Here is a 24,008-nt window from a genome sequence, read left to right as displayed (position 1 = left end):
ATTGTCTACTCTGATGATGTCATGGGCTTGTCTGGTGATGTCATTGTCTTATCTGGTGATGTCTTGGACTCATGTGGTGATGTCGGAATATTGTCTTTGATGTCAGAATTATGTCTGGTGATGTCATTGTCTTATTTGTTGATGTCATTGTCTTATCTGGTGATGTCATTGTCTTGTCTGGTGATGTAATCATCTTATCTAGAAGTCAATGTTTCATTTGGTGAAATTTTCTCAAGTGGTGGCTTCTTTGATGTTATTGTTTTACCAGGTGATGTCATTGTCTCATCTGATGATGTCATTGCATTGTGTGGTCATGTCATTCTGTCTGTGCCAAACCTTTTGTTTGGTATTGTGTTTCTGTTGGTTGAGGATGTGTTTACAGCGTCTCTTTTTGTTCCTTGCAGGTCTCTTTGTGGCTGACCTCCTGGAGAAGTATTTCGTCAGTCCACAGCTCTTTGCTGTTGTCCGATTGACTCGTATCTTGTGGGTCCTCCGTCTCATTCGCTTTTCCAGAGGGATCCGTATGCTGGTTTTGGGCTTTGTGATGTCACTTCCTGCCCTCATCAACATTGGCCTCCTCCTCTTCCTTATGGTGTTCACCTTCTCTGTCATTGGCATGTTTAACTTTGCCTATGTGAGAAAGGAGGCGCTGATCAACGACCTGTTTAACTTTGAGACGTTTGGGAACAGCATGCTTAGTATGATGATGATCACCACTTCTTCTGCGTGGGACGGTCTGCTGTTCCCCATCATGAACTTACCTCCAGACTGTGACCCGTTAAAGGAGCACCCAGGATCGGTGGTTGTAGGGGACTGTGGCAGCCCGGTGGTGGGCATCGTCTTCTTCACCACCTACATCACCCTGTTCTTCCTTCTGGTGCTCTACCTGTTCACCGCCGTCGTCCTGGAGACCTTCAACACCAGGAGCCCCAAAGATCCTAAGGACCACAAACTGCTCAGTGACCACCACCTGCAGATGTTTTATAAAACCTGGAGGAAGTTTGATCCTGATGCCTCACAGCTCATCAAGTACAGGTGAGTCCCTGCAGTCCAGGTGAGTCCCTACAGTCCAGGTGAGTCCCTACAGTCCAGGTGAGTCCGTACAGTCCAGGTAAGTCTGTACAGTCCAGGTGAGTCCCTACAGTCCAGGGGCCTCATTTATAAAGCTTGCGTATGCACAAAACAGGGCTAAAAAAAGGTTGTGATTTATAAAAACAAACTTGGCGTGAGAATGTGCGCACTGGTGCGACAACCTTGATTCTTGATGCTTGCTTACACACAAAACAGGGCGTAAATCACAAACTTTGCGTAGAAAGTGGCGTACGCTGTGTACGTTGTGATTTCTAAAACAAACTTGGCGTGAGAATGTGCACCGGTGCACCAACTTTGATGCTTGCTTAAGCACATTTTGGAGACAGAGGGAACGGCAGTGCTGGAGGGTGAAGTGGTGAATTGAAACCAGACTGATCTCAAACCTTTATTGTTATCACATATTAGACTTGTAGAGCCGGATAATCATAAACCCTCATTGTTGTAGATGCTCATATAGTGCGTCATTCGGCCTACGACTGTATTTGCAGAACTATGTTCATATATTAACAGGAGCGGATTGAACGTTATTTCATTCGGTAGTTTGACCAAAGGGCCGGTCCACATCTGGGGCCGGTGCGGTGATCTTTATTAAATAATTTTGTTTACTGATCACCCGGCGCCTGTATGGCTCATCCATTTGTAGGGCTGGTCTCTGACGCAGTGGCTCGGCTTTGATTCCTGCCCGCGGCACTTTTATGCATGTCTTCCTACTCTTCTCCCCATTTCCTGTCACTCTTCACTGCAACTATCACAGTAAAAAGTTTTTTAAAAAAAGTAAAGAATTTTGTTTATTTATCCATATGCGGCCGAATGGGATGAGCGTCCAACCATTAATCAGCCTGTACAGGCACACATGCTTCACACCACAACTCCTGAGTGAAAATGAATTTGTCTATGTGAACCGAAAAAATGCACATTCAATCAGTTTACAAATTATTTGTACATCGGACATGATCATAACAAATTTAGTGGCAGGGTGGCCTGGGTCAACACATGATTCATTCATCCTGACGCACAGCAGGGAAAAGACTGCAGGGGGCGCTGCGTGAAATGCCGTGGATCAGCAGCTTATTTATATACAGATACATTCATGAGTTACTTTGCATTGACCATTCATGGTAAAATGTGGGTGTGTTGTGGGCGGAATGTGAGGTGGATCCACCTGTGCAATCTTCCAGCTGGTGTGTGATTTATCAAGAAATTGCATGCAGCTGTGCTTACGCACAGTTTTATAGATCAGGGGTGAAGGGCATACGCCCATTCCGTATTTTCGGCGTACGCAAACTGTAGTATGGATCCTACGCAATGTTTTATAAATGAGGCCCCTGGTGAGTCCCTACAGTCCAAGTGAGTCCCGACAGTACAGGTGAGACCCACTCTAATGGCCTGTCTGAACTGTGATGTTGTCTGGTGGCCTCACACAGACTGTCCTGTGCTCCACAGTGAGCTGTCAGATTTTTGCGATGCCCTGCAGGATCCGTTGAGGATCCCCAAACCAAACAACATCAAGCTGATCCAGATGGACCTTCCTCTGCAACCTGGAGACCAGATCCACTGTGTGGACGTTCTGCAAGCTCTGACTGCACAGGTAACATTATTATTATTTTATTTTATTTTATTTATTTATTTATTTTTAAAAAATATGTTTCTTTATTTCCTTATTTATTTATCCTAGGCGTTCGGTAAGTCGGGACAGTCGGACACTCTCAGAGCCAGACTGGAAGAAAAGTTCTTCACCAGCCTGTCTAAGGTTAATTCTTTTTGTTCTGTTCTGTTCTAAAGTTTTGTAAAGGTTATATTTTTATGATTTCATGTTGTCATTTTATTTTACTTTCATTTGATTTGAACATTTTAAATTGGATTGTTTCAGCTGAAATATGGAGTCGTGTGCATTTACACACTTTTATGATTTTATTATCTGACGCTACATATTTGCTATAAATATAAAAGAATGGTGTTATCACGCCTTCAGACATTTCTTTTAAAAAGCCCTACAGCGGCGCCACCTGCTGAAACTGCTCCTCTACTGCAGCTGCTGCAAGAGTTGTTCTATTCCGTGGGTTTTGACTTGCAGGTTACATAATTTCTGTTTGAATGCAGCATAAGGTCTCAACTGCAACGACACCAGAACACGAAACAGATAAAAGTTCAGATTCATCAATGAAACCCCTTGACTTGGTGTGAAATGTCACAGGTGATTTGTGCTTCCTGCAGGTGTCACAGGAGCCGATCAGCAGCACCCTGCAGAGGAAACAGGAAGAGGTGGCAGCGTCGGTGATCCAGCGAGCCTATCGGAAACACCTCCAACAGGACGCCGGTGACAAGGAGACATCAGACCTGGCTGGGGGCGGAGCTTCACAGTGAGCTTCCTGTCACCTGACCTCCCATCTGATGAGAACCTGAGGGAGTTAATCATCTGCTGACAGTGGCGCCTCGTTGTCTCACGCTTCTTCTGTGTCTTTATCTACGTCCTCCTCACTATGGAGGAATTTCTTATCCTGTAATGACTCTGACTACACAAGTCAAAACATCCTGAACATCACAACAACCTGCAGAAACCTGCAGCTTCTTTTCTCTGATGGTCAGAAACCTGCAGCTTCTTTTGTCCTACAGTCAAAGACTCGAATGCTTTTCTGTCTTTAATCTGTGATTAAGGTTTCCTAACTGAGGTTTCCTAACAAAGCTCAGTCTGTCTGGAGGTTCGTCCACATGATGCATGATGCTAATCCTCAGAGATAATAGAGATTAAACGATGTATCCAGATTGTAATACTTCAGGTATTTAATCACTTAACAAACACTTAAACTCTGAGCTGACCATGGAACTAATGAAAGATGACTAATCTCATCTCACTGCTGTGGATTATTTTAGTCTGAACCAGTCACTGGATGTTAACATCCACAAGAGCACGACGGCAGAGACATTTAAGAACGGCTTCAAAATTAGAGCCACGACTCATTTTCATTGTCAGGTAAAGTGTTGATTGTTTTCTGTATTAATTAATTAATTAATTAGTTGGTTGTTTGGTCTCCAAAAGGTCAGAAAATGGTGAAATATGTGGATCAGCATCTCCCAAAGTCCAAGATGGAAAAAGTCTTGTTCCCAAGCCAAAGATTTCCAAGTCATTTTTATACAGAAGGAAAGACATTTCTGTGAAAAAATGACTCAAACTGATTAATTGATTATGAAACTAGTTGGGGATTGATTAATTAATTGATTAACGGTAAATTGCTGCAGGAGTATTCAACTTCAGTCAGAAATATTTAGTCTGTAGGACGAAGTTTGTTGATAAAATATAAAACCTGCACTAAACCACCAACACTGGTGCTCATAACAACTTGTTCTGCTATTTAACAAACACTTTAGCTTTTTCTTCCAAATATTACCACTCATTATTATTATTATTATAAATTTAGCCTGGAAAGCAGTTTTCTCCACAGTTATAGGAAATAATGCAGTATTCTTCTACTAACAGCCTTAGCCTCCAGGTTTGTTAGTCATGATTGTTCTAATGTGTGAACAGCTGATAGACATTAGTGTCATTATTGATTTGATTGATTGGCTGCAGCTGAAGGTCAGCCTGGAATGTAACTCTAACCCTCTGATTTACAGCATCCTTTTATCTGTTGATGTTCACGTTAACATGATGTGGAATGGTCTAATGAACCAGGGACCACACAGTTTGTGTTTTATATCAAAGTTCTATCATTGTTTGTAAACTTCAGTCAAACTAAAAATAAACACAATAACATGAAAACTTTGGTTTCTTTTTAAAATTATGGCTCTGATAATCCTTGGAGTCCACCTGAGGGACAGTGGAGACAACAGTGGAAATGTTTGGACAGAGAAGAATGACAGACTCAGGTGCAGGGCGATGATACACGACAGACCCTCACAAATAGTAAGGGCTTTTATTTACAGCACAGATATACACTCAGGGTGTGGAAACTAATCGATACTAATCAATGCATCGATGTGCACGTGCGCGACGCGAATGCATCGGCTCATTCACTGGATATGGATACAATTGATGGGTGAACTCTAGATTCATCTCGATGCGTTGGCGAGTATCGGTAAAATCCGATGCAAGCGCTGTTTTATTCATGTTAAACTTCACACCATCTACTGTTCCCCAGGTGCAATGAATGCATCATCATTTTTTGCGTTTTGTATTGAATAAAGACAAGTAAACCATAATGGATGTTCGCGTGAGCAGCAGCGAGGAAGGTTCTATATTTAATGCACCCGCAACGTTTAAATCTTATGTTTGGAAACACTACGGATTTGCAAAGAAAACTTCCGTCATTTGCAAAGAATGCCATGTGAAGAAGCCGTACAACGGAAGCACGACAAACATGCAGAGCCACTTAAAAAGAGTACACCACATCACCGACAAGTCTACCGCCACCTCCCCCACCTCCCCGTCTAGTTCCTCGTCGGACACCGGAGATAAACCAAGCAAATCAGGTCAGGATCAGAAAAGTGTCACTTCTTATTTTGGGAGTCCTCTCGCAGCAAATTCAGAATCAGAATCATAGAATTTATTGTCATTGCACACTTCAGTATACAACGAAATTACATTTGAGCTGCCCTGCCAATGGCGGCTCCGGCTGCTGCGCTGTAAGCGCACCACCTGTATGTAGGAAATGAGAAAAGAAAAAAGAAAAGAAGAGACATTTGGTGAGGGTGGCCGAGGGTAAAATGAAAAAAAAGGTTCATTAAACAAAATGAAGCCTCCAAGGTTGGGAAAATTCAATTTGAGAAGGAACCTGAAAAAAACAAACCCGCAACAAGGGCAGAAGCTTTTTTTTTTTTTTCCAGAAAAAATTCTGACTGCGCAATGGCTATAACTAAGGCCATTGCCTACTTCATATGCAAAGACATCCAGCCTTATAGACCCTTTAATGAGCCACGTCACGAATGACGTCACAGCTTTAGCTGGAGGCAAAAGAGGAAGCCTGACCAAAAGGCGAAAGACTGAGGGACTAGGCTCTATCAACTTTTCTAAAATGTCGTCCTGCTGTGTTTTTGGATGTCAGAATAGGAGGAATGACATTGGCGAATGCAAATTAAAATTTTATAGGATTCCACCGAACACTCGTGCTCAGAGGGAACGAAGACAGTTGTGATTAAATGCACTGAGGCGAAAAGACTGGACAGAGACGATCAGCTGCAGTCAATTCCAGCCATTTTCAGTACAAAAAAATCGCTAATATTCTATTTGTAAATAAAAAATATTCAATTCAATTCAATTCAGCTTTATTCCAGACACTGGGTCCAAATACACACACCATAAGAACAAGGACACAACAAGACACAGAAAAAAATACAGTCAAAAACAATAACCCGTTGAATATGACGAGAAATACAGGGAATATTGGACGCACATCGCGAGGTGCATTTCCTTGAAAACGACCGATTCATGGATTATATACCGACTTCAGGACATGTTTTGGATAAAATAGTTTACTGGCTTGTGTCGTCTGGATGTCCAAGGTTGGATTATGGCCGTTTTTGTGGAATATTTTCATCTGTGTGTAATAATGAACCCGGAAATGTGAGTCGCGCTGTGTGCGTTGAAGCCGTGTACAGAGAACGGATGGATGGATATTCGTTGTTTGTCGGACAAATGTGTTTTTCTCACCCGCTGTGGTAATCACATCTGAAAGTGGTTTATACCGGCGGATTCATGACAATCTAAGCTTTCCATCGGTGTATAGTGTTTGTATAAGCGCGTTTGCAGCCTTCGGACATTCTTTAAATTCCTATGCAAATTAGTAAGTGTACCGCCGGCGGTACACTGAAGTTTAACGGGTTAAAAATGCTCGAGTTTGCGCTGCAAACTCCCAGCGCAAACTATATACTCCCAGTCCCGCTTGACTTCTTGCTCCGCTTTTGCCTCCAGCATAAGCCCCGCCCACAAAAAACGTCACAATGTTTGTAAACAAATAAAGGGTCTATAGAGTGGTGGAAAATGAGGGCTTCAGACAGCTTGTGCACGTTTTGGAGCCCAGGTATAAAATACCAGACAGGTCTGTCTTCACTGACACACATATTCCCGATCTGTACAACAAAGTGAGAAGTGAGATTGTTGTATCGCTGAGCAGTGCACAAAGAGTTGCACTTACAGTGGATGGGTGGACGTCTTGCGCCACTGACTCATATATAACAGTGACGGCACACCACATTGACATGCAATGGGAAATGCAAAACTTCGTTCTCCAGACCAGAGCTTTCCGTGAGTCTCGCACCGGAGCAAATCTTGCAGAGTTACTGCACGAAGTTAGCCGCGAGTGGAAGATTGGCGACAAGAAGCCAGTGTTAGTCACAGATAATGCAACAAACATGATACTGACTGGGTCTGGCACAGAAATGAAGCCACATGTGCGATGCATAGCACACACTTAATTTGTCCTCGCAAAAAACATTTAAAGCAGGCCAGGTGAAACATATCCCGGTGAAAATAAGGCGAGTTGTGACATTTTTTCACAAAAGTACCAAAGCATCTGATGCTCTCCGTGATCAACAGCACAACTTGGGTCTGGCACACCACAAGCTAATCCATGATGTTTCCACAAGGTGGAATAGTTCCCTTGAGATGTTGGAGCGTTATTGGGAACAGAAGGATGCTGTGGCAGCAGTATTAAGGAAAATCAAGCCAAGGGGAGAACCACTGCCTCCCATCTCAGATGATGAGATGAAAGTTATCCCAGAAATTGTGAAAATGATGTCCCCCCTGAAATTGGCAACCAAGCTCCTCAGTGAGGAAAACACCCCCACTCTCTCCATCGTTTCCCCACTACTGGCCAAACTGCGGTCAGAATTTGGAGAAAACCACAGCGATCTAGCGGTCATTGGCAAGATGAAAGAAAATTTCAGACAGGACTTTGATTCCTGTTACAACTACATACAAGACTTCCTCGACAATGCCCCAGCCCTTGACCCCCGCTTCAAAGACCTGCACTTCATGGATGCTGACAACACTGCAAAGGACATGATATTCCTGAGGATAGTAGAACAAGTGGAGGATATGGTAAGAAATACAATATTATCAGCAGTGAGTTTTACTCTTATTATTTTCTGTCTCACTTAAGGGTTTTCCGTTTTAGTTCTAATGATGATGATGTTATATGTATTTATTTCACATGGAAAATAAATTAACACTCATGCTAGTTTTCAACACTTGTGCAAGTTGACTTTTCTAGATGATGATGATGATGATAATCTCAGCTGCTCTCTGCTCTGCTGATTGTCAGGCAAGTGCTGATGGTATACTGGAGGATCCAAACCTGAAGCAGGATCCAAACATGAAGGAGGATCAAAACATGAAGCAAGATCCAGACATGAAGGAGGATCCAAACATGAAGCAGGATCTAAACATGAAACAAGATCCAGACATGAAGGAGGATCTAAACATGAAGCAGGATCCTAACATGAAGCAGGATCCAGACATGAAGGATGATCCAAAGATGAAGGAGGATCTAAACATGAAGCAAAAGTCAAACATGAAGCAGGATCCAAACATGAAGGAGGATCCAGACATGAAGGATGATCCAAAGATGAAGGAGGATCTAAACATGAAGGAGGATCAAAACATGAAGCAAAAGTCAAACATGAAGCAGGATCCAAACATGAAGGAGGATCCAAACATGAAGGAGGAACTAACTATGAAGGAGGATCCAAACGTGAAGCAGGATCCAAACATGAAGGAGGATCCAAACATGAAGGAGGAACTAACTATGAAGGAGGATCCAAACATGAAGCAGGATCCAAACATGAAGGAGGATCCAAACATGAAGGAGGAACTAACTATGAAGGAGGATCCAAACGTGAAGCAGGATCCAAACATGAAGGAGGATCCAAACATGAAGCAAGATCCAGACATAAAGGAGGATCCAAACATGAAGGAGGATCCAAACATGAAGCAAGATCCAGACATAAAGGAGGATCCAAACATGAAGGAGGATCGAAACATGAAGCAGGATCCAAACATGAAGCAAGATCCAGACATAAAGGAGGATCCAGACATGAAGGATGATCCAAAGATGAAGGAGGATCTAAACAGGAAGGAGGATCAAAACATGAAGCAAAAGTCAAACATGAAGCAGGATCCAAACATGAAGGAGGATCGAAACATGAAGCAGGATCCAAACATGAAGCAAGATCCAGACATGAAGGAGGATCCAAACATGAAGGAGGATCCAAACATGAAGCAGGATCCAAACATGAAGCAAGATCCAGACATGAAGGAGGATCCAAACATGAAGGAGGATCCAAACATGAAGGAGGATCCAAACATGAAGGAGGATCCTAACATGAAGCAGGATCCAAACATGAAGCAAGATCCAGACATGAAGGAGGATCCAAACATGAAGGAGGATCTAAACATGAAGGAGGATCCAGACATGAAGGATGATGCAAAGATGAAGCAGGATCCAAACATGAAGGAGGATCTAACTATGAAGCAGGATCCAAACATGAAGCATGATCTAAACATGAAGGAGGATCCAAACATGAAGCAAGATCCAGACATGAAGGAGGATTCAAACAGGAAGGAGGATCCAAACATGAAGCAAGATCCAAACATGAAGATGGATCCAAACATGATGGAGGATCCAAACATGAAGGAGGATCCAAACATGAAGGAGGATCCAAACATGAAGCAAGATCCAGACATGAAGGAGAATCCAAACATGAAGCAAGATCCAGACATGAAGGAGGATCCAAACATGAAGGCGGATCCAAACAGGAAGGAGGATCCAAACATGAAGGAGGATCTAACCATGAAAGAGGATCTAAACATGAAGCAGGATCTAAACATGAAGGAGGATCTAAACATGAAGCAAGATCCAGACATGAAGGAGGATCCAAAGATGAAGCAGGATCTAAACATGAACCAGGATCCAAACATCAAGCAGGATCGAAACATGACGGAGGATCCAAACATGACGGAGGATCCAAACATGAAGGAGGATCCAGACATGAAGGAGGATCCAGACATGAAGGAGGATCCAAACATGACGGAGGATCCAAACATGAAGCAAGATCCAAACATGAAGATGGATCCAAACATGACGGAGGATCCAAACATGAAGGAGGATCCAGACATGAAGGAGGATCCAAACATGAAGGAGAATCGAAACATGAAGCAGGATCCAGACATGAAGGATGATCCAAAGATGAAGCAGGATCTAAACATGAAGGAGGATCCAAAAATGAAGCAGGATCCAAACATGAAGGAGGATCTAAACGAAGGAGGATCCAAACATGAAGAAAAATCCAAAGATGAAGCAGGATCCAGAGATGAAGGAGGATCCAAACATGAAGGAGGATCTAAACATGAAGGAGGATCCAAACATGAAGGAGGATCCAAACATGAAGGAGGATCCAAACATGAAGCAAGATCCAGACATGAAGGAGGATCCAAACAGGAAGGAGGATCCAAACATGAAGGCGGATCCAAACAGGAAGGAGGATCCAAACATGAAGGAGGATCTAACCATGAAGGAGGATCTAAACATGAAGCAGGATCTAAACATGAAGGAGGATCCAGACATGAAGGAGGATCTAAACATGAAGCAGGATCCAAACATCAAGCAGGATCGAAACATTTAGCAAGATCCAAACATGAAGATGGATCCAAACATGACGGAGGATCCAAACATGACGGAGGATCCAAACATGAAGGAGGATCCAAACATGAAGGAGGATCCAAACATGAAGCAAGATCCAGACATGAAGATGGATCCAAACATGACGGAGGATCCAAACATGAAGGAGGATCCAAACATGACGGAGGATCCAGACATGAAGGAGGATCCAAACATGAAGGAGAATCTAAACATGAAGCAGGATCCAGACATGAAGGATGATCCAAAGATGAAGCAGGATCTAAACATGAAGGAGGATCCAAAGATGAAGCAGGATCCAGAGATGAAGGAGGATCCAAACATGAAGGAGGATCTAAACATGAAGGAGGATCCAAACATGACGGAGGATCCAAACATGAAGGAGGATCCAAACATGAAGGAGGATCCAAACATGAAGCAGGATCCAAACATGAAGGAGGATTCAAACATGAATGAGGATCCAGACATGAAGCAGGATCCAAACATGAAGGAGGATCCAAACATGAAGGAGGATCTAAACATGAAGCAGGATCCAAACAGGGAACGCAGGCCGCCAATCGGCTAAACAGAAATACCAGCACTAAACAACGCTACACACTACCCAAACTCAGCAATTCAGCAAGGCCCTCACAGACTGAACTGGTGAACATGGGACAAAGCAAGGCAGGCTGGGGTGCTGTGGTCGAGGCTGAGTGAAGGTCTGGACCAATGAGGATTTAGAATCCAGGTGGCTCAGTGTGTTCCAGGAGGGGGCAGCAGAGGGATCCAGGTGTAGCTAACAGGTGGTCTGAGCTGTAAGGCAAGGAAGAAGGTTTGGGTACAGATCAGTCAACAGGCAAGCAGGACTGAGCATGAGTCGCGGTCCTGACTGAGGGTCTACGATGGCGTCTAGGTGCCTGAGTAGTGGGTGGAGTCTGGTTGATGCGAAGAAGATTGGTGGGTGGTGAGGAGAAGAAGGAAAGCAGGGGCCGCTACCTGGAAGCCGAGGTGAGAGGATGAACAAGAAATGAAGAAGACGACCATCATAAACAGAGCGAGATGGTCTCCAACAACCATCATCAGTCCAGTCTGATGAAGATGCTCCACCCAGGAGACTGCATAGAACCCTTTCAGACGGTGGAACACTGTCGCGTCAATCAGTCCGGTGAAGGGACGCATAGGCAGATGTTACATTAATGTAATGCTCCTCTGTGTGGTGCTGGCAGAGTCTCCACTGTGTGGTTGTCAGAATCAACACGGCGCTTCAAAGCTCTGGCTTCTGCAGCAGCAGATTCACACAGAAATCGTTTCAATCATAAGATGACTTTCATTGGACTATTGTCATTTTACATTTCCTGGTCAGTCTGGTCAACTAACCTGACATTAAATTTTCCTACAACAGCTAAGAGGAGACTTGTTTCATTCATTCTTTCTATTTGCTGAGAGAAAGTTGATAAATCGTCATAGTAAACCCACTAACTTCGTCCACGTACAGTATGCAAATAACTTGTGCTTCCTACAGAAAAAAGGTTTGAATAATTCACTCGATCTGCTGAAATGGTAGGAGAATCCAACGTGCTGCTCGAATCTCCTGGAGCAGGTTTACCTCCAAACATGGACCAGGCAGAAGCAGCATTTAGGTTTCAGCGGTCACTCCATTCACTGCAACTGCCACTTTTCAGATTTATTCTCGTTGTTTGTTTTTTCTGTCAGTTTATCTTATTTGTGTTTCCAATGGTTGTAAACTTCAATCTTGTTCCCCTCAAAAGCTGTTCTATTTTATGTTGAAGCCACTCAGAGTTTCCCTGAGCAAATTGTGAGACTTACTTTATCCATACCACACAAATGTCAATTGTCTGATTATCAGATTGGGATGTTCATTCTAAGTGTCTCTGGAATGAAATTATAGTTCTGTTGAATAGGAAGAAGATGATGTTCATGTATCATTGGAGACCCACTAATGAAGCAGCTGAATGAAAAGATCCAACCCTCGAGTATCGTTGAGAATGTGTTTGGCAACGACTCCTGTTGTTGCTGAAAGCTTCATCTTACAACGTCAGCAGATTTAACGAGGACGTTTTGCTATCTGTTAGCTCCTGTTAAAAGGACCTGATAAACACCCCTGGAGAAACAGAAACACGAGCTGTTGAAAGCCACGATGTCCTCAAACTTACCGTATCATTGCTCTAGTGTAAAAAAACATCAGACAACTGAAGAATCTGCTGCAGATTTTAATTAAAATGTAAAACATGGAGCAAAAACAACAGTATCCAACCAATAAAAATATGGACTAAAATGTTGGTTGGTTAGAAAATTGTCAAACAGCCAGAAAAGGTGAACAGAAAGAAGATGTTTATGAGTGAAGCCACTCGACTGGCTGTCGTCTGCGTTACCGTCATAAGAACCAAAACTCTGCTGTAAGCAGCTGCTTCATACTTTCCGTAAAAGAAGCCTTCCACAGTATCACTGCCAGAGTGCCCGACCATGCAGAGTTACTAACCCCAACAAAACACGTTAAACTTGTTCACCTTGTCCATAACTGCGACCAAACGACCGAGCCGACTGACCTTGCTTCCTTCCTCCTTCCTTCCTTAGCACAGGGTTAGGTTTTACTACTTTGACTTGCTATACTGGTTGATTGCATTGAACAGCAGAGAACACCAGAAACTCACTTGGCTGAATGTTCTTCATGTTTTTCTGGCGAATCACATTGCGAAGTTTCTCTGTCTTTTGCGACCACCAGACCTCGAAGAACAGATGAACAACAGCCTGCGCATTTCATAGGTTCTTTCTCTAACAAAGGACAATAACAGCAGCAGAAGCCAGCGCCAGCAGGCATGTAGCTGATTTTGAGAGGCTGCTGGCGTTCTGCAGCTCTTTACTGCATTTCAAGTGCCAGTTCAGACGTGTGCTGTTGTTGAAAATCACATGAAACCTTACTCGATTCTGAACGTGGTAAGTTAATGGGACAAAGTGACCAGATAGCATTCAGAATTTAAACTGAGACATTAATGACAGAGGTCTACAGAGAGAAGAACGTTCCACCAGGCAGTGGGAACCACAGAAGATGAAGCAAGCTCAGAGATCAGTTTGATACTGATAGGTACCCTCAAATGAAACATGCTGTTTCTGAGAAGAAATCTTCTCAACTTTTCACGCCACAGAGCAGACAGCAACATTGTTATCTCAACACACTTTATTGATGCCGACTCTAATGTTAGAGTCCATGATGCGTCTCATGCCGTGCATGACCCTCCATGCGGCCCATGCCATGTTCATGGAAAGCTCCTGTACTCTCCAGGCCTCAGTACATCATCCTGGCCTCTGAAGTGGGGTGCTCGTACATCCAGCCAGTGCTGCCGTCCATCACCGACAGGACAATGCAGTTGGACAGCGGACGGTCCATGATGTTGTCGCAGTCGTCCATCAGCTCGGACATCTGGCCTTCCAAAGTCTCCCTCTCATTAGATCCTCATCGCTGTAGAGAGCCGCGACGTGCAACCACACCATAATCACATAATCAATCAGCTGCTGATGGCCTGGGTGGTACCGATGGAGATCATGTGAGCTGTGCGTGCATTGGTGACCATGGGATCATGTGAGCCTGTGCCGGACTTGGTTACCATGGATCATGTGAGCTGTGCTGTGATTGGTTTACCATGGGGATCATGTGAGCTGTAGCCGTGATTGGTTTCCATGGGATCTATATGCAGCTGGGTGCCTATGTGATTATTTGACCATGAGGTTATTATTGTGAGCTGTGGCCGGTGGATCTAGAATTACCATGGGATCATGGAGCTGTGCCTGATTGGTTACCATGGGAATAACATGTGAAATAGGCGTCACGAAAGCGGTGATGGTTACCTATGGGGATCATGTTGCCAGCAATGCGCAGATCCGAGTGTATTTAGTTACCATGTTGGGATAGAAAATGAGCAAAGTCCTGTGCCAATGATCTCGGTTACCAATGGAATCATACAGTGATCTGCTGTGATTGTTACCAGTGGGATCATGTGAGCTGCTGCCGTGATGGTTACCATGATCATGATAGCCGTGCTGCTGATGGTTACCGATGGGATCATGCTGAGCTGTGCTAGTGATGTTGCCATGCGGGATCGAGTTGTGAGCGTGCTTGTGATTGGTTACCATCGGCCCATGCGTCCTCGGCAGGACCTGGATGCAGTCGTTCATTCCATCATGCCATGTAGTCGGAGTACTCGCCCCTCCTCAGTAAAAAAAAACTGGTTGCCCAGAAGTATAGGTGCGGGTCGTAGACCATGAAGCAGACTCTCTCACCAATGCAAGAGTGTACTCTAACTACCCTATACTAGTCCCGATACACCTGCTCAGGTAGCCGACGGACATGTCGGCACAGTCGCTCTCACTCTATAAGTATATGTCCTGTATTCTTGTTCCTCGTTTTAGATAGATCAATTCTGAGTACCAAAAATACACAACCACAACAAAATGTAAAGCAGGAATGTATGATACCAAACTCACTTCTGAAAGTTTCTTGTTATTAATTAGGTCTCAAGGATATGATATCTGCCACTTAATGTTCGATTTTCAACGAGTAATAGAAAAACCAGGGCGTATTAGGGGTTAATACCCACTTAGCTAGGCCGGAGTTATAATTTGTAACGTGGATGGGGTAAGTACCAACAGAGGTATTGTGAATAGTTATGTTAATACCCAGTCGAGTCAGGAAGGTATTTAAGGAGCAGAGTAAGTTGGGTACTTCTGCAATCTACTGCAGCTCGCCCATGTGGATGGGAAGTTCGTTTCATGTAAACAATCAATTCAGGGTCTTACCTCTGGATGCTTCCATGGCTTTACAAACCTTACCCCATTATATGTAAAATTAATCGATTATTTTTGACGTTAACATGTAACGTCATTATATTAAACTTTGCTGGCGCTTATTTCAGCAAAAGTTCAATCTGTTACATATTTTTATTGTAAAGTTTATCCATTCACATGTTGAGTTGTGTTCTTATAATTTCTGCTCTCTCCTGCGTGTTTATGTTCCGATCAGTTTTTATATTATGTCTTCCATAAACTCTCTGAACTTTAGTAACAACTTTGTCTTAACTAATTTCCATTTTAAAAGATTCCATTTGACTTTGTCTGATTACTATGTTATAGTTTAGTTTCCACGTGCCTGTAAAGTGGCTCCTGGAGTTCTTTGCAGAGTAAACCCCTCTAGATAAAAACTAATGGACGAATGAACCTGATTGCCCCATGATAAACTCCTTTAATCTATGGAATTTGAATCTAAACATCAGAGCTACTAATATCACAAACACCGTTCTTGTTAGTGGTCTGAGAGTCCTGGCCAGTGGTTCATGTGCACTACACCTCAGCACCAAAAAAGTTTACAAATCAGGAAAAACCACTCATTAAAAAGTATTCTGAATGACTTGTTTCTCCTTTCTTGAGCTGTAGTCTAACCAGGATAGCACAAACGCCATATTAACACAGAATCCTCTGATCGAGATACTCTGGAAAACAATGATCGATCCGTCTTTAGCAGAGTAGTGTGGACGGAGCCCATCATTCAATATGAGAAGAAACCCGCTGAAACAAAGTTTTCACATTGATGGATCCAAACATGGCACCCAGGAAGCCCAGCATCTAGGTCATGGCTCAGGTTTTCCTAATCTGTCACCCCGTCGGTATTGTTAGTGAAGAAGCTGCAAAAGGCTTTAGAATGAAACCACAAATAAGTCATGTGATACAACAGATGAGAAGCATTGTGCAGACTCTTAGAGTGTGGTTTGCCTGCTCACCTCTGCCCCATGTTCATGTCTGCTGGACGCATGCACCATCTTAGGTGCTGTCGCTCTGCGCTGGAGGCCGCTGTGTTATACCTGTTCAGCAGGCGCTCTTCATATAAGTGACACAATCTGAGCAGCTGAAGCCTTGGTCCAAGATCCTCCTGAGCCAGCCATGAACGTGCGTCATAAGAGAGGAGACGTCTCAGCGTTCGGGCATTTCTCTTAGAAAACACAAGACAAAGAGCCACAGACAAAGCTATGTCTCCTTCACTGTCCTTCCATGTAAGGCGACGCCACGGCTTTCTGAACAAAACCTGAAGACAGATACCCGCTGAGCATATCCAACATATTTCACCGTGCAACACTCTATAAACCCAACATGTCAACTTCTCCAACAGCAACAAAGACATGTTTCGTGTCCTGAAACGAAGCCAAAAGCAATCCCTGAAAACTTCGCAGTATGCATCAGACTTTGACTGAAAACCCAGCAGGAAACAAACAGTTTAATAGTTTTAAAATGAAATATCTGAATAAATGATAAGACGTCAAACTTTAAAATTCTAATTTACAAATCATGTCTGAAATGAAGAAATTACATCTAAATGTTAATTATGTGAAACAAATATATGAACCTGCACAGAAATTCTGCAAGTCATACACCGTTAAAACTTGTTTTTTATTATTGATTGTGCAAAAAAACAAAAAAGACATCTTTATTCACGATGTATATAGTTAATTTAATTTAGCACTTATGTAACCAGTCGGCCCGCCTGAGATACAACAGAGGTCTCTTTTGAGGGAACACAGGCAGCCTGAAGAAAGACATAAAATTGCAACATGTAAAAAACGACGAACACCAACGTCACTCAACAAAATAAATACAAACTGCATGCGATTTAAAGCACAGAGTTAAGAATCTACATCTAAACAAACCGTGTGAAAAGTAGCTGCTTGCAGATCCCTATCATATAGTGTTTTGAATGTTCCAGGATGAGTCCTTGCAGATTCAGTGCTACTGCCAGTTTAAGTCCAGGCACAGGTGCCAGAGAACTTTAAAGATGTGTTTCCTAATTACAGAATGCACCTTTGTGGAACGTTAAATTAACAATATGAATCATTGGAACGAAACAGTAATAGCTGTGGTTTTTGAGAAGGTCAATAAAAGTATAGCAGTGGCATAAGGGAAGACGTCAGAACGAGCTCCATTCATATCAGGAGCATGCGTGAATGAGAGCGCTTAACCCTGATGAACTCTGAACATCATGATGCCATCAGAATCCAGAGACAAACAGTTCGCTGTTATTTAAGATTCATGGTAAAAAAGGTCGCCGTAACAAGCAAGGAGAAAGATGACAGCAACCAACTTTTTCCTGACAGAAAAAGAAAAAAGAGACCTGGCCGTGGAACGCAAAGAAGAGGATCTCATGTTTCATACCCCTAAGTTTTGTTCAGGTTTTCTTGTATGTGCGGTGTTTAAAGAGAGCCGATCATCAATTTAAAAAGCATAACAAGAGACTTGTAACAGGGCACAAGTTCCAGTCTCACAACTCCTGTTAAGATTAAAAATGCTGGCAGAGTGCTCAGGTTCTTTCCTTGCCAGTTGGAAGAAAAATGATCAGTTTAGTTTTGCAAACATTTAAAAACAGGTTAAACATGAAGGAGGATCCAAACATGAAGCAAGATCCAGACATGAAGGAGGATCCAAACAAGAAGAGGATCCAAACATGAAGGAGGATCCAAACATGAAGCAAGATCCAGACATGAAGGAGGATCCAAACATGAAGGAGGATCCAAACATGAAGCAGGATCGAAACATGACGGAGGATCCAAAACATGAAGGAGAATCTAAACATGAAGCAGGATCCAGACATGAAGGATGATCCAAAGATGATGCAGGATCCAAACATGAAGGAAGATCTAACTATGAAGCAGGATCCAACATGAAGCATGATCCAACATGAAGAAGGATCTCAACATGAAGGAGGATCCAAAAATGAAGCAGGATCCAAACATGAATGACGATCCAACATGAAGCAAAATCCAAACATGAAGGAGGATCCAAACATGAAGCAAGATCCAGACAGGAAGGAGGATCCAAACTTGAAGCAGGATCTAAACATGAAGGAGGATCCAAACATGAAGCAAGATCCAGACATGAAGGAGGATCCAAACATGAAGGAGGATCCAAACATGAAGTAGGTTCTAAACATGAAGGAGGATCCAAACATGAAGGAGGATCCAAACATGAAGCAGGATCCAAACATGAAGTAGGTTCTAAACATGAAGGAGGATCCAAACATGAAGGAGGATCCAGACATGAAGCAGGATCCAAACATGAAGGAGGATCCAAACATGAAGATGGATCCAAACATGATGGAGGATCCAAACATGAAGCAGGATCCAAACATGAAGGAGTATCCAAACATGAAGCAGGATCCAAACATGAAGGAGGATCCAAACATGAAGAAAATCCAAACATGAAACAAGATCCAGACATGAAGGAGGATCCAAACAGGAAGGAGGATCCAAAGATGAAGCAGGATCTAAACATGAAGGATGATCCAAACATGGAGGATCCAACATGAAGATGGATCCAAACATGGAAGATCCAAACATGAAGCAGGATCGAAACATGAAGGAGGATCCAAACATGAAGCAGGATCCAAACATGAAGCAAGATCCAGACATGAAGGAACATCCAAACATGAAGGAGGATCCAAACTTGAAGGAGGTTTGAAACATTAACCAAGATCCAGACATGAAGGAGGATCTAACTATGAAGCAGGATCCAAACTTGAAGGAGGATCCAAACATGAAGCAGGATCTAAACATGAAGGAGGATCCAAACATGAAGGAGGATCCAGACATGAAGCAGGATCCAAACATGAAGGAGGATCGAAACATGATGGAGGATCCAAACATGAATCAGTATCCAAACATGACACAGGATCCAAACATGAAGGAGGATCCAAACATGAAGGAGGATCCAAACATGAAGCAGGATCCAAACATGGAGGAGGATCTAAACATGAAGGAGGATCGAAACATGAAGAAAAATCCAAACATGAAGCAAGATCCAGACATGAAGGAGGATCCAAATAGGAAGGAGGATCCAAAGATGAAGCAGGATCTAAACATGAAGGATGATCCAAACATGAAGCAAGATCCAGACATGAAGGAGGATCCAAACAGGAAGGAGGATCCAAACATGAAGGAGGATCCAAACATGAAGCAAGATCCAGACATGAAGGAGGATCCAAACAAGAAGGAGGATCCAAACATGAAGGAGGATCCAAACATGAAGCAAGATCCAGACATGAAGGAGGATCCAAACATGAAGGAGGATCCAAACATGAAGCAGGATCGAAACATGACGGAGGATCCAAACATGAAGGAGAATCTAAACATGAAGCAGGATCCAGACATGAAGGATGATCCAAAGATGATGCAGGATCCAAACATGAAGGAAGATCTAACTATGAAGCAGGATCCAAACATGAAGCATGATCCAAACATGAAGAAGGATCTCAACATGAAGGAGGATCCAAACATGAAGCAGGATCCAAACATGAATGACGATCCAAACATGAAGCAAAATCCAAACATGAAGGAGGATCCAAACATGAAGCAAGATCCAGACAGGAAGGAGGATCCAAACTTGAAGCAGGATCTAAACATGAAGGAGGATCCAAACATGAAGCAAGATCCAGACATGAAGGAGGATCCAAACATGAAGGAGGATCCAAACATGAAGCAGGATCCAGACATGAAGGAGGATCCAGACATGAAGGAGGATCCAAACATGAAGCGGGATCAAAACATGACAGAGGATCTAAACATGAAGGAGAATCTAAACATGAAGCAGGATCCAGACATGAAGGATGATCCAAAGATGAAGCAGGATCCAAACATGAAGGAGGATCCAAACATGAAGCAAAATCCAAACATGAAGGAGGATCCAAACATGAAGCAAGATCCAGACATGAAGGAGGATTCAAACAGGAAGGAGGATCCAAACATGATGGAGGATCCAAACATGAAGCAGGATCCAAACATGAAGCAAGATCCAGACATGAAGGAGGATCCAAACAGGACGGAGGATCCAAACATGAAGGAGGATCCAAACAGGAAGGAGGATCCAAACATGAAGCAGGATCCAAACATGAAGGAGGATCCAAACATGAAGCAAGATCCAGACATGAAGGAGGATCCAAACAGGAAGGAGGATCCAAACATGAAGCAGGTTCCAAACATGAAGCAAGATCCAAACATGAAGGAGGATCTAAACATGAAGGAGGATCTAAACATGAAGCAGGATCCAAACATGAAGGAGGATCCAAACATGAAGCAAGATCCAGACATGAAGGAGGATCCAAATAGGAAGGAGGATCCAAACATGAAGCAGGTTCCAAACATGAAGCAAGATCCAAACATGAAGGAGGATCTAAACATGAAGCAGGATCCAAACATGAAGGAGGATCCAAACATGAAGCAAGATCCAGACATGAAGGAGGATCCAAACAGGAAGGAGGATCCAAACATGAAGCAGGTTCCAAACATGAAGCAAGATCCAAACATGAAGGAGGATCTAAACATGAAGCAAGATCCAGACATGAAGGAGGATCCAAAGATGAAGCAGGATCCAAACATGAAGGAGGATCTAAACGAAGGAGGATCCAAACATGAATTAATTAATTAATTCTTCAATGTTAGATCTGATTAATCTCTCTCTAGTAACAGGCTATGTACCACAGGCTTTTAAGGTTGCTGTCATCAAACCTTTGCTTAAAAAGCCCACTTTAGATCCAGATGTGTTAGCTAACTATAGACCGATATCCAACCTACCATTTCTCTCTAAAATTCTGGAAAGAACAGTTGCAAATCAATTGTGTGAACACCTACAAAGGAATAATTTGTTTGAAATGTTTCAGTCAGGCTTCAGAGTGCATCATAGCACAGAAACAGCTCTAGTGAAAGTTACTAATGACCTTCTCATAGCATCAGATAATGGACTAGTCTCTATACTTGTTTTGTTAGATCTTAGTGCAGCGTTTGACACAATCGACCACAAAATTTTATTACAGCGTCTAGAATATTCAATTGGCATTAAAGGGACAGCACTGGATTGGTTTAAATCCTACTTATCAGATAGGTTCCAGTTTGTGCATGTCAACAATAACTCTTCTGAGCAGACTAAAGTTAATCACGGAGTTCCTCAGGGTTCTGTCTTAGGACCGATACTTTTCACATTATACATGCTTCCTTTAGGCAATATTATTAGGAAGCATTGTATTAACTTCCATTGTTATGCAGATGACACACAATTGTATTTATCTATGAAGCCAGATGAAACTGATCAGTTAGCTAGACTGCAAGATTGTCTTAAGGACATTAAAACCTGGATGACTTTTAACTTCCTACTGCTAAATTCAGACAAAACTGAAGTCATTGTATTTGGCCCCAAACATCTTAGAAACTCGCTTTCAAAGCAAATAGTTACTCTGGATGGCATCACATTGGCCTCCAGTACTACTGTGAGGAATCTTGGAGTTATTTTTGACCAGGACATGTCCTTTAACTCACACATAAAGCAAGTCTGTAGGACTTCCTTTTTTCACCTGCGTAATATTGTAAAAATCAGGAACATTCTGTCTCAGAGTGATGCAGAAAAATTAGTTCATGCTTTTGTTACTTCCAGGCTTGACTATTGCAATTCCTTATTATCGGGTTGTCCAAATAGCTCTCTCAAACATCTACAGTTGATCCAAAACGCTGCTGCGAGAGTACTGACAGGAGTTAGCAAAAGAGATCATATTTCCCCTATACTTGCTTCTCTTCACTGGCTTCCTGTTAAATCCAGAATAGAATTTAAAATCCTTCTTCTGACATATAAAGCTCTTAATAACCAATCTCCATCATATCTTAAAGATCTGATAGTACCTTATTATCCTAGTAGAACTCTTCGCTCTCAAACTGCAGGCTTACTTGTTGTTCCTAGAATTTCTAAAAGTAGAATGGGAGGCAGAGCCTTCAGTTATCAGGCGCCTCTCCTGTGGAACCTGCTCCCAGTTTGGGTTCGGGAGGCAGACACCCTCTCTATTTTTAAGACCAGGCTTAAAGCGTTCCTTTTTGACAAATCTTATAGTTGGGGCTGACTGGGTGACCCACAGAGGTTCGGCTTGTGTCTTCATTGTACAGCTGACTCCTTCTTGGACGTCCCTTCGTTCTGCCCCTAGTCATGCTGCTATAGGCCTAGGCTGCTGGGGGACTTTTCTTGACGCACTGAGCCCTTCTCTATCTACCTTTACATTTAATATGTATACCGTTATTGCAGTACATTCACTCTGTTTCCCCCTGTGCTATTTCTCCGAGTGTCCCTGGTCCCAGAGCTGGATGCTTCAGATCTGCGGTCGATGTTCCACCAGCTGGTCCAGTCTCCACCATGTCCACTGTGGGATGCTGCTACTGACCTTCCACCAGCCCTCTGCTTCCAATTCCCTTTTTCCACGAGTCAACTCTGCATCGCCTTCAATATACTGTTATGCTAACTTACATACTGTTTGAATTTTACTGCTAGCTATATAAGGAGTATGTTTAATGTCAGAGCCGTACATCATAAGAGTAAACTATGAGTCAGTTTTCAATGTTAGCTTATACTTTGTCTGTGTCACATATCCTGTCATGCATGTATTCAAATGTGTGTTGTGTTTTCCTTGCTTTCTCACCCCTCCCTCTTCTCCCATCCCTCCCCCTTGCCCTCTTCTGTCCTTCTCAACCCGCCCGGCCAGCAGGCAGATGGGTCCCCCCTATTTAGAGCCGGGTTCTGCTCGAGGTTTCTTCCCTGTTAAAAGGGTGTTTTTCCTTGCCACTGTCGCCTTTGGGCTTGCTCTGGGGGTCAGGCATATGGGTTCTGTAAAGCGTCTTGAGACGATTTGACTGTAATTGACGCTATATAAATAAAATTGAATTGAATTGAATGAAGAAAAATCCAAAGATGAAGCAGTATCCAGAGATGAAGGAGGATCCAATCATGAAGGACGATCTAAACATGAAGGAGGATCCAAACATGAAGGAGGATCCAAACATGAAGCAGGATCTAAACATGAAGCAGGATCCAAACATGAAGGAGGATCCAAACATGAAAGAGGATCCAGACATGAAGGAGGATCGTAACATTAAGGAGGATCCCAACATGAAGCAAAATCCAAACATGAAGCAAGCTCCAGACATGAAGGAGGATCCAAACATGAAAGAGGATCCAAACATGAAGCAAATCCAAACATGAAGCAAGCTCCAGACATGAAGGAGGATCCAAACATGAAGGAGGATCCAAACATGAAGGAGGATCCAAACATGAAGGAGGATCCAAACATGAAAGAGGATCCAAACATGAAGGAGGATCCAAACATGAAAGAGGATCCAAACATGAAGCAAAATCCAAACATGAAGCAAGCTCCAGACATGAAGGAGGATCCAAACATGAAGGAGGATCCAAACATGAAAGAGGATCCAAACATGAAGGAGGATCCAA

General features: G+C 42.9%; 1 protein-coding gene across 3 annotated transcripts in view; it reads left to right on the top strand.

Annotated features, from left to right (window-relative positions):
* The window catches only part of LOC110971321 (sodium channel protein type 4 subunit alpha B-like), a 50,173-nt gene extending 45,324 nt beyond the window's left edge, over positions 1–4,849 (top strand). For all 3 annotated transcript variants that reach the window (XM_051951915.1, XM_051951913.1, XM_051951914.1), the window contains 4 exons: positions 405–1,035; positions 2,536–2,680; positions 2,768–2,842; positions 3,307–4,849. In XM_051951915.1, the coding sequence (XP_051807875.1) occupies positions 405–1,035; positions 2,536–2,680; positions 2,768–2,842; positions 3,307–3,456 (1,001 nt within the window). In that variant the 3' untranslated portion in view covers positions 3,457–4,849. The remainder of the gene's footprint in view (positions 1–404; positions 1,036–2,535; positions 2,681–2,767; positions 2,843–3,306) is intronic.
* The last annotated feature ends 19,159 nt before the right edge of the window (positions 4,850–24,008 follow it).

Source organism: Acanthochromis polyacanthus, chromosome 8 (assembly GCF_021347895.1).
Source record: "Acanthochromis polyacanthus isolate Apoly-LR-REF ecotype Palm Island chromosome 8, KAUST_Apoly_ChrSc, whole genome shotgun sequence".
Lineage (NCBI taxonomy): Eukaryota > Metazoa > Chordata > Actinopteri > Pomacentridae > Acanthochromis > Acanthochromis polyacanthus.
Note: the sequence above shows the minus strand (reverse complement) of the source record. Positions and strands in the feature narration are given on the sequence as shown.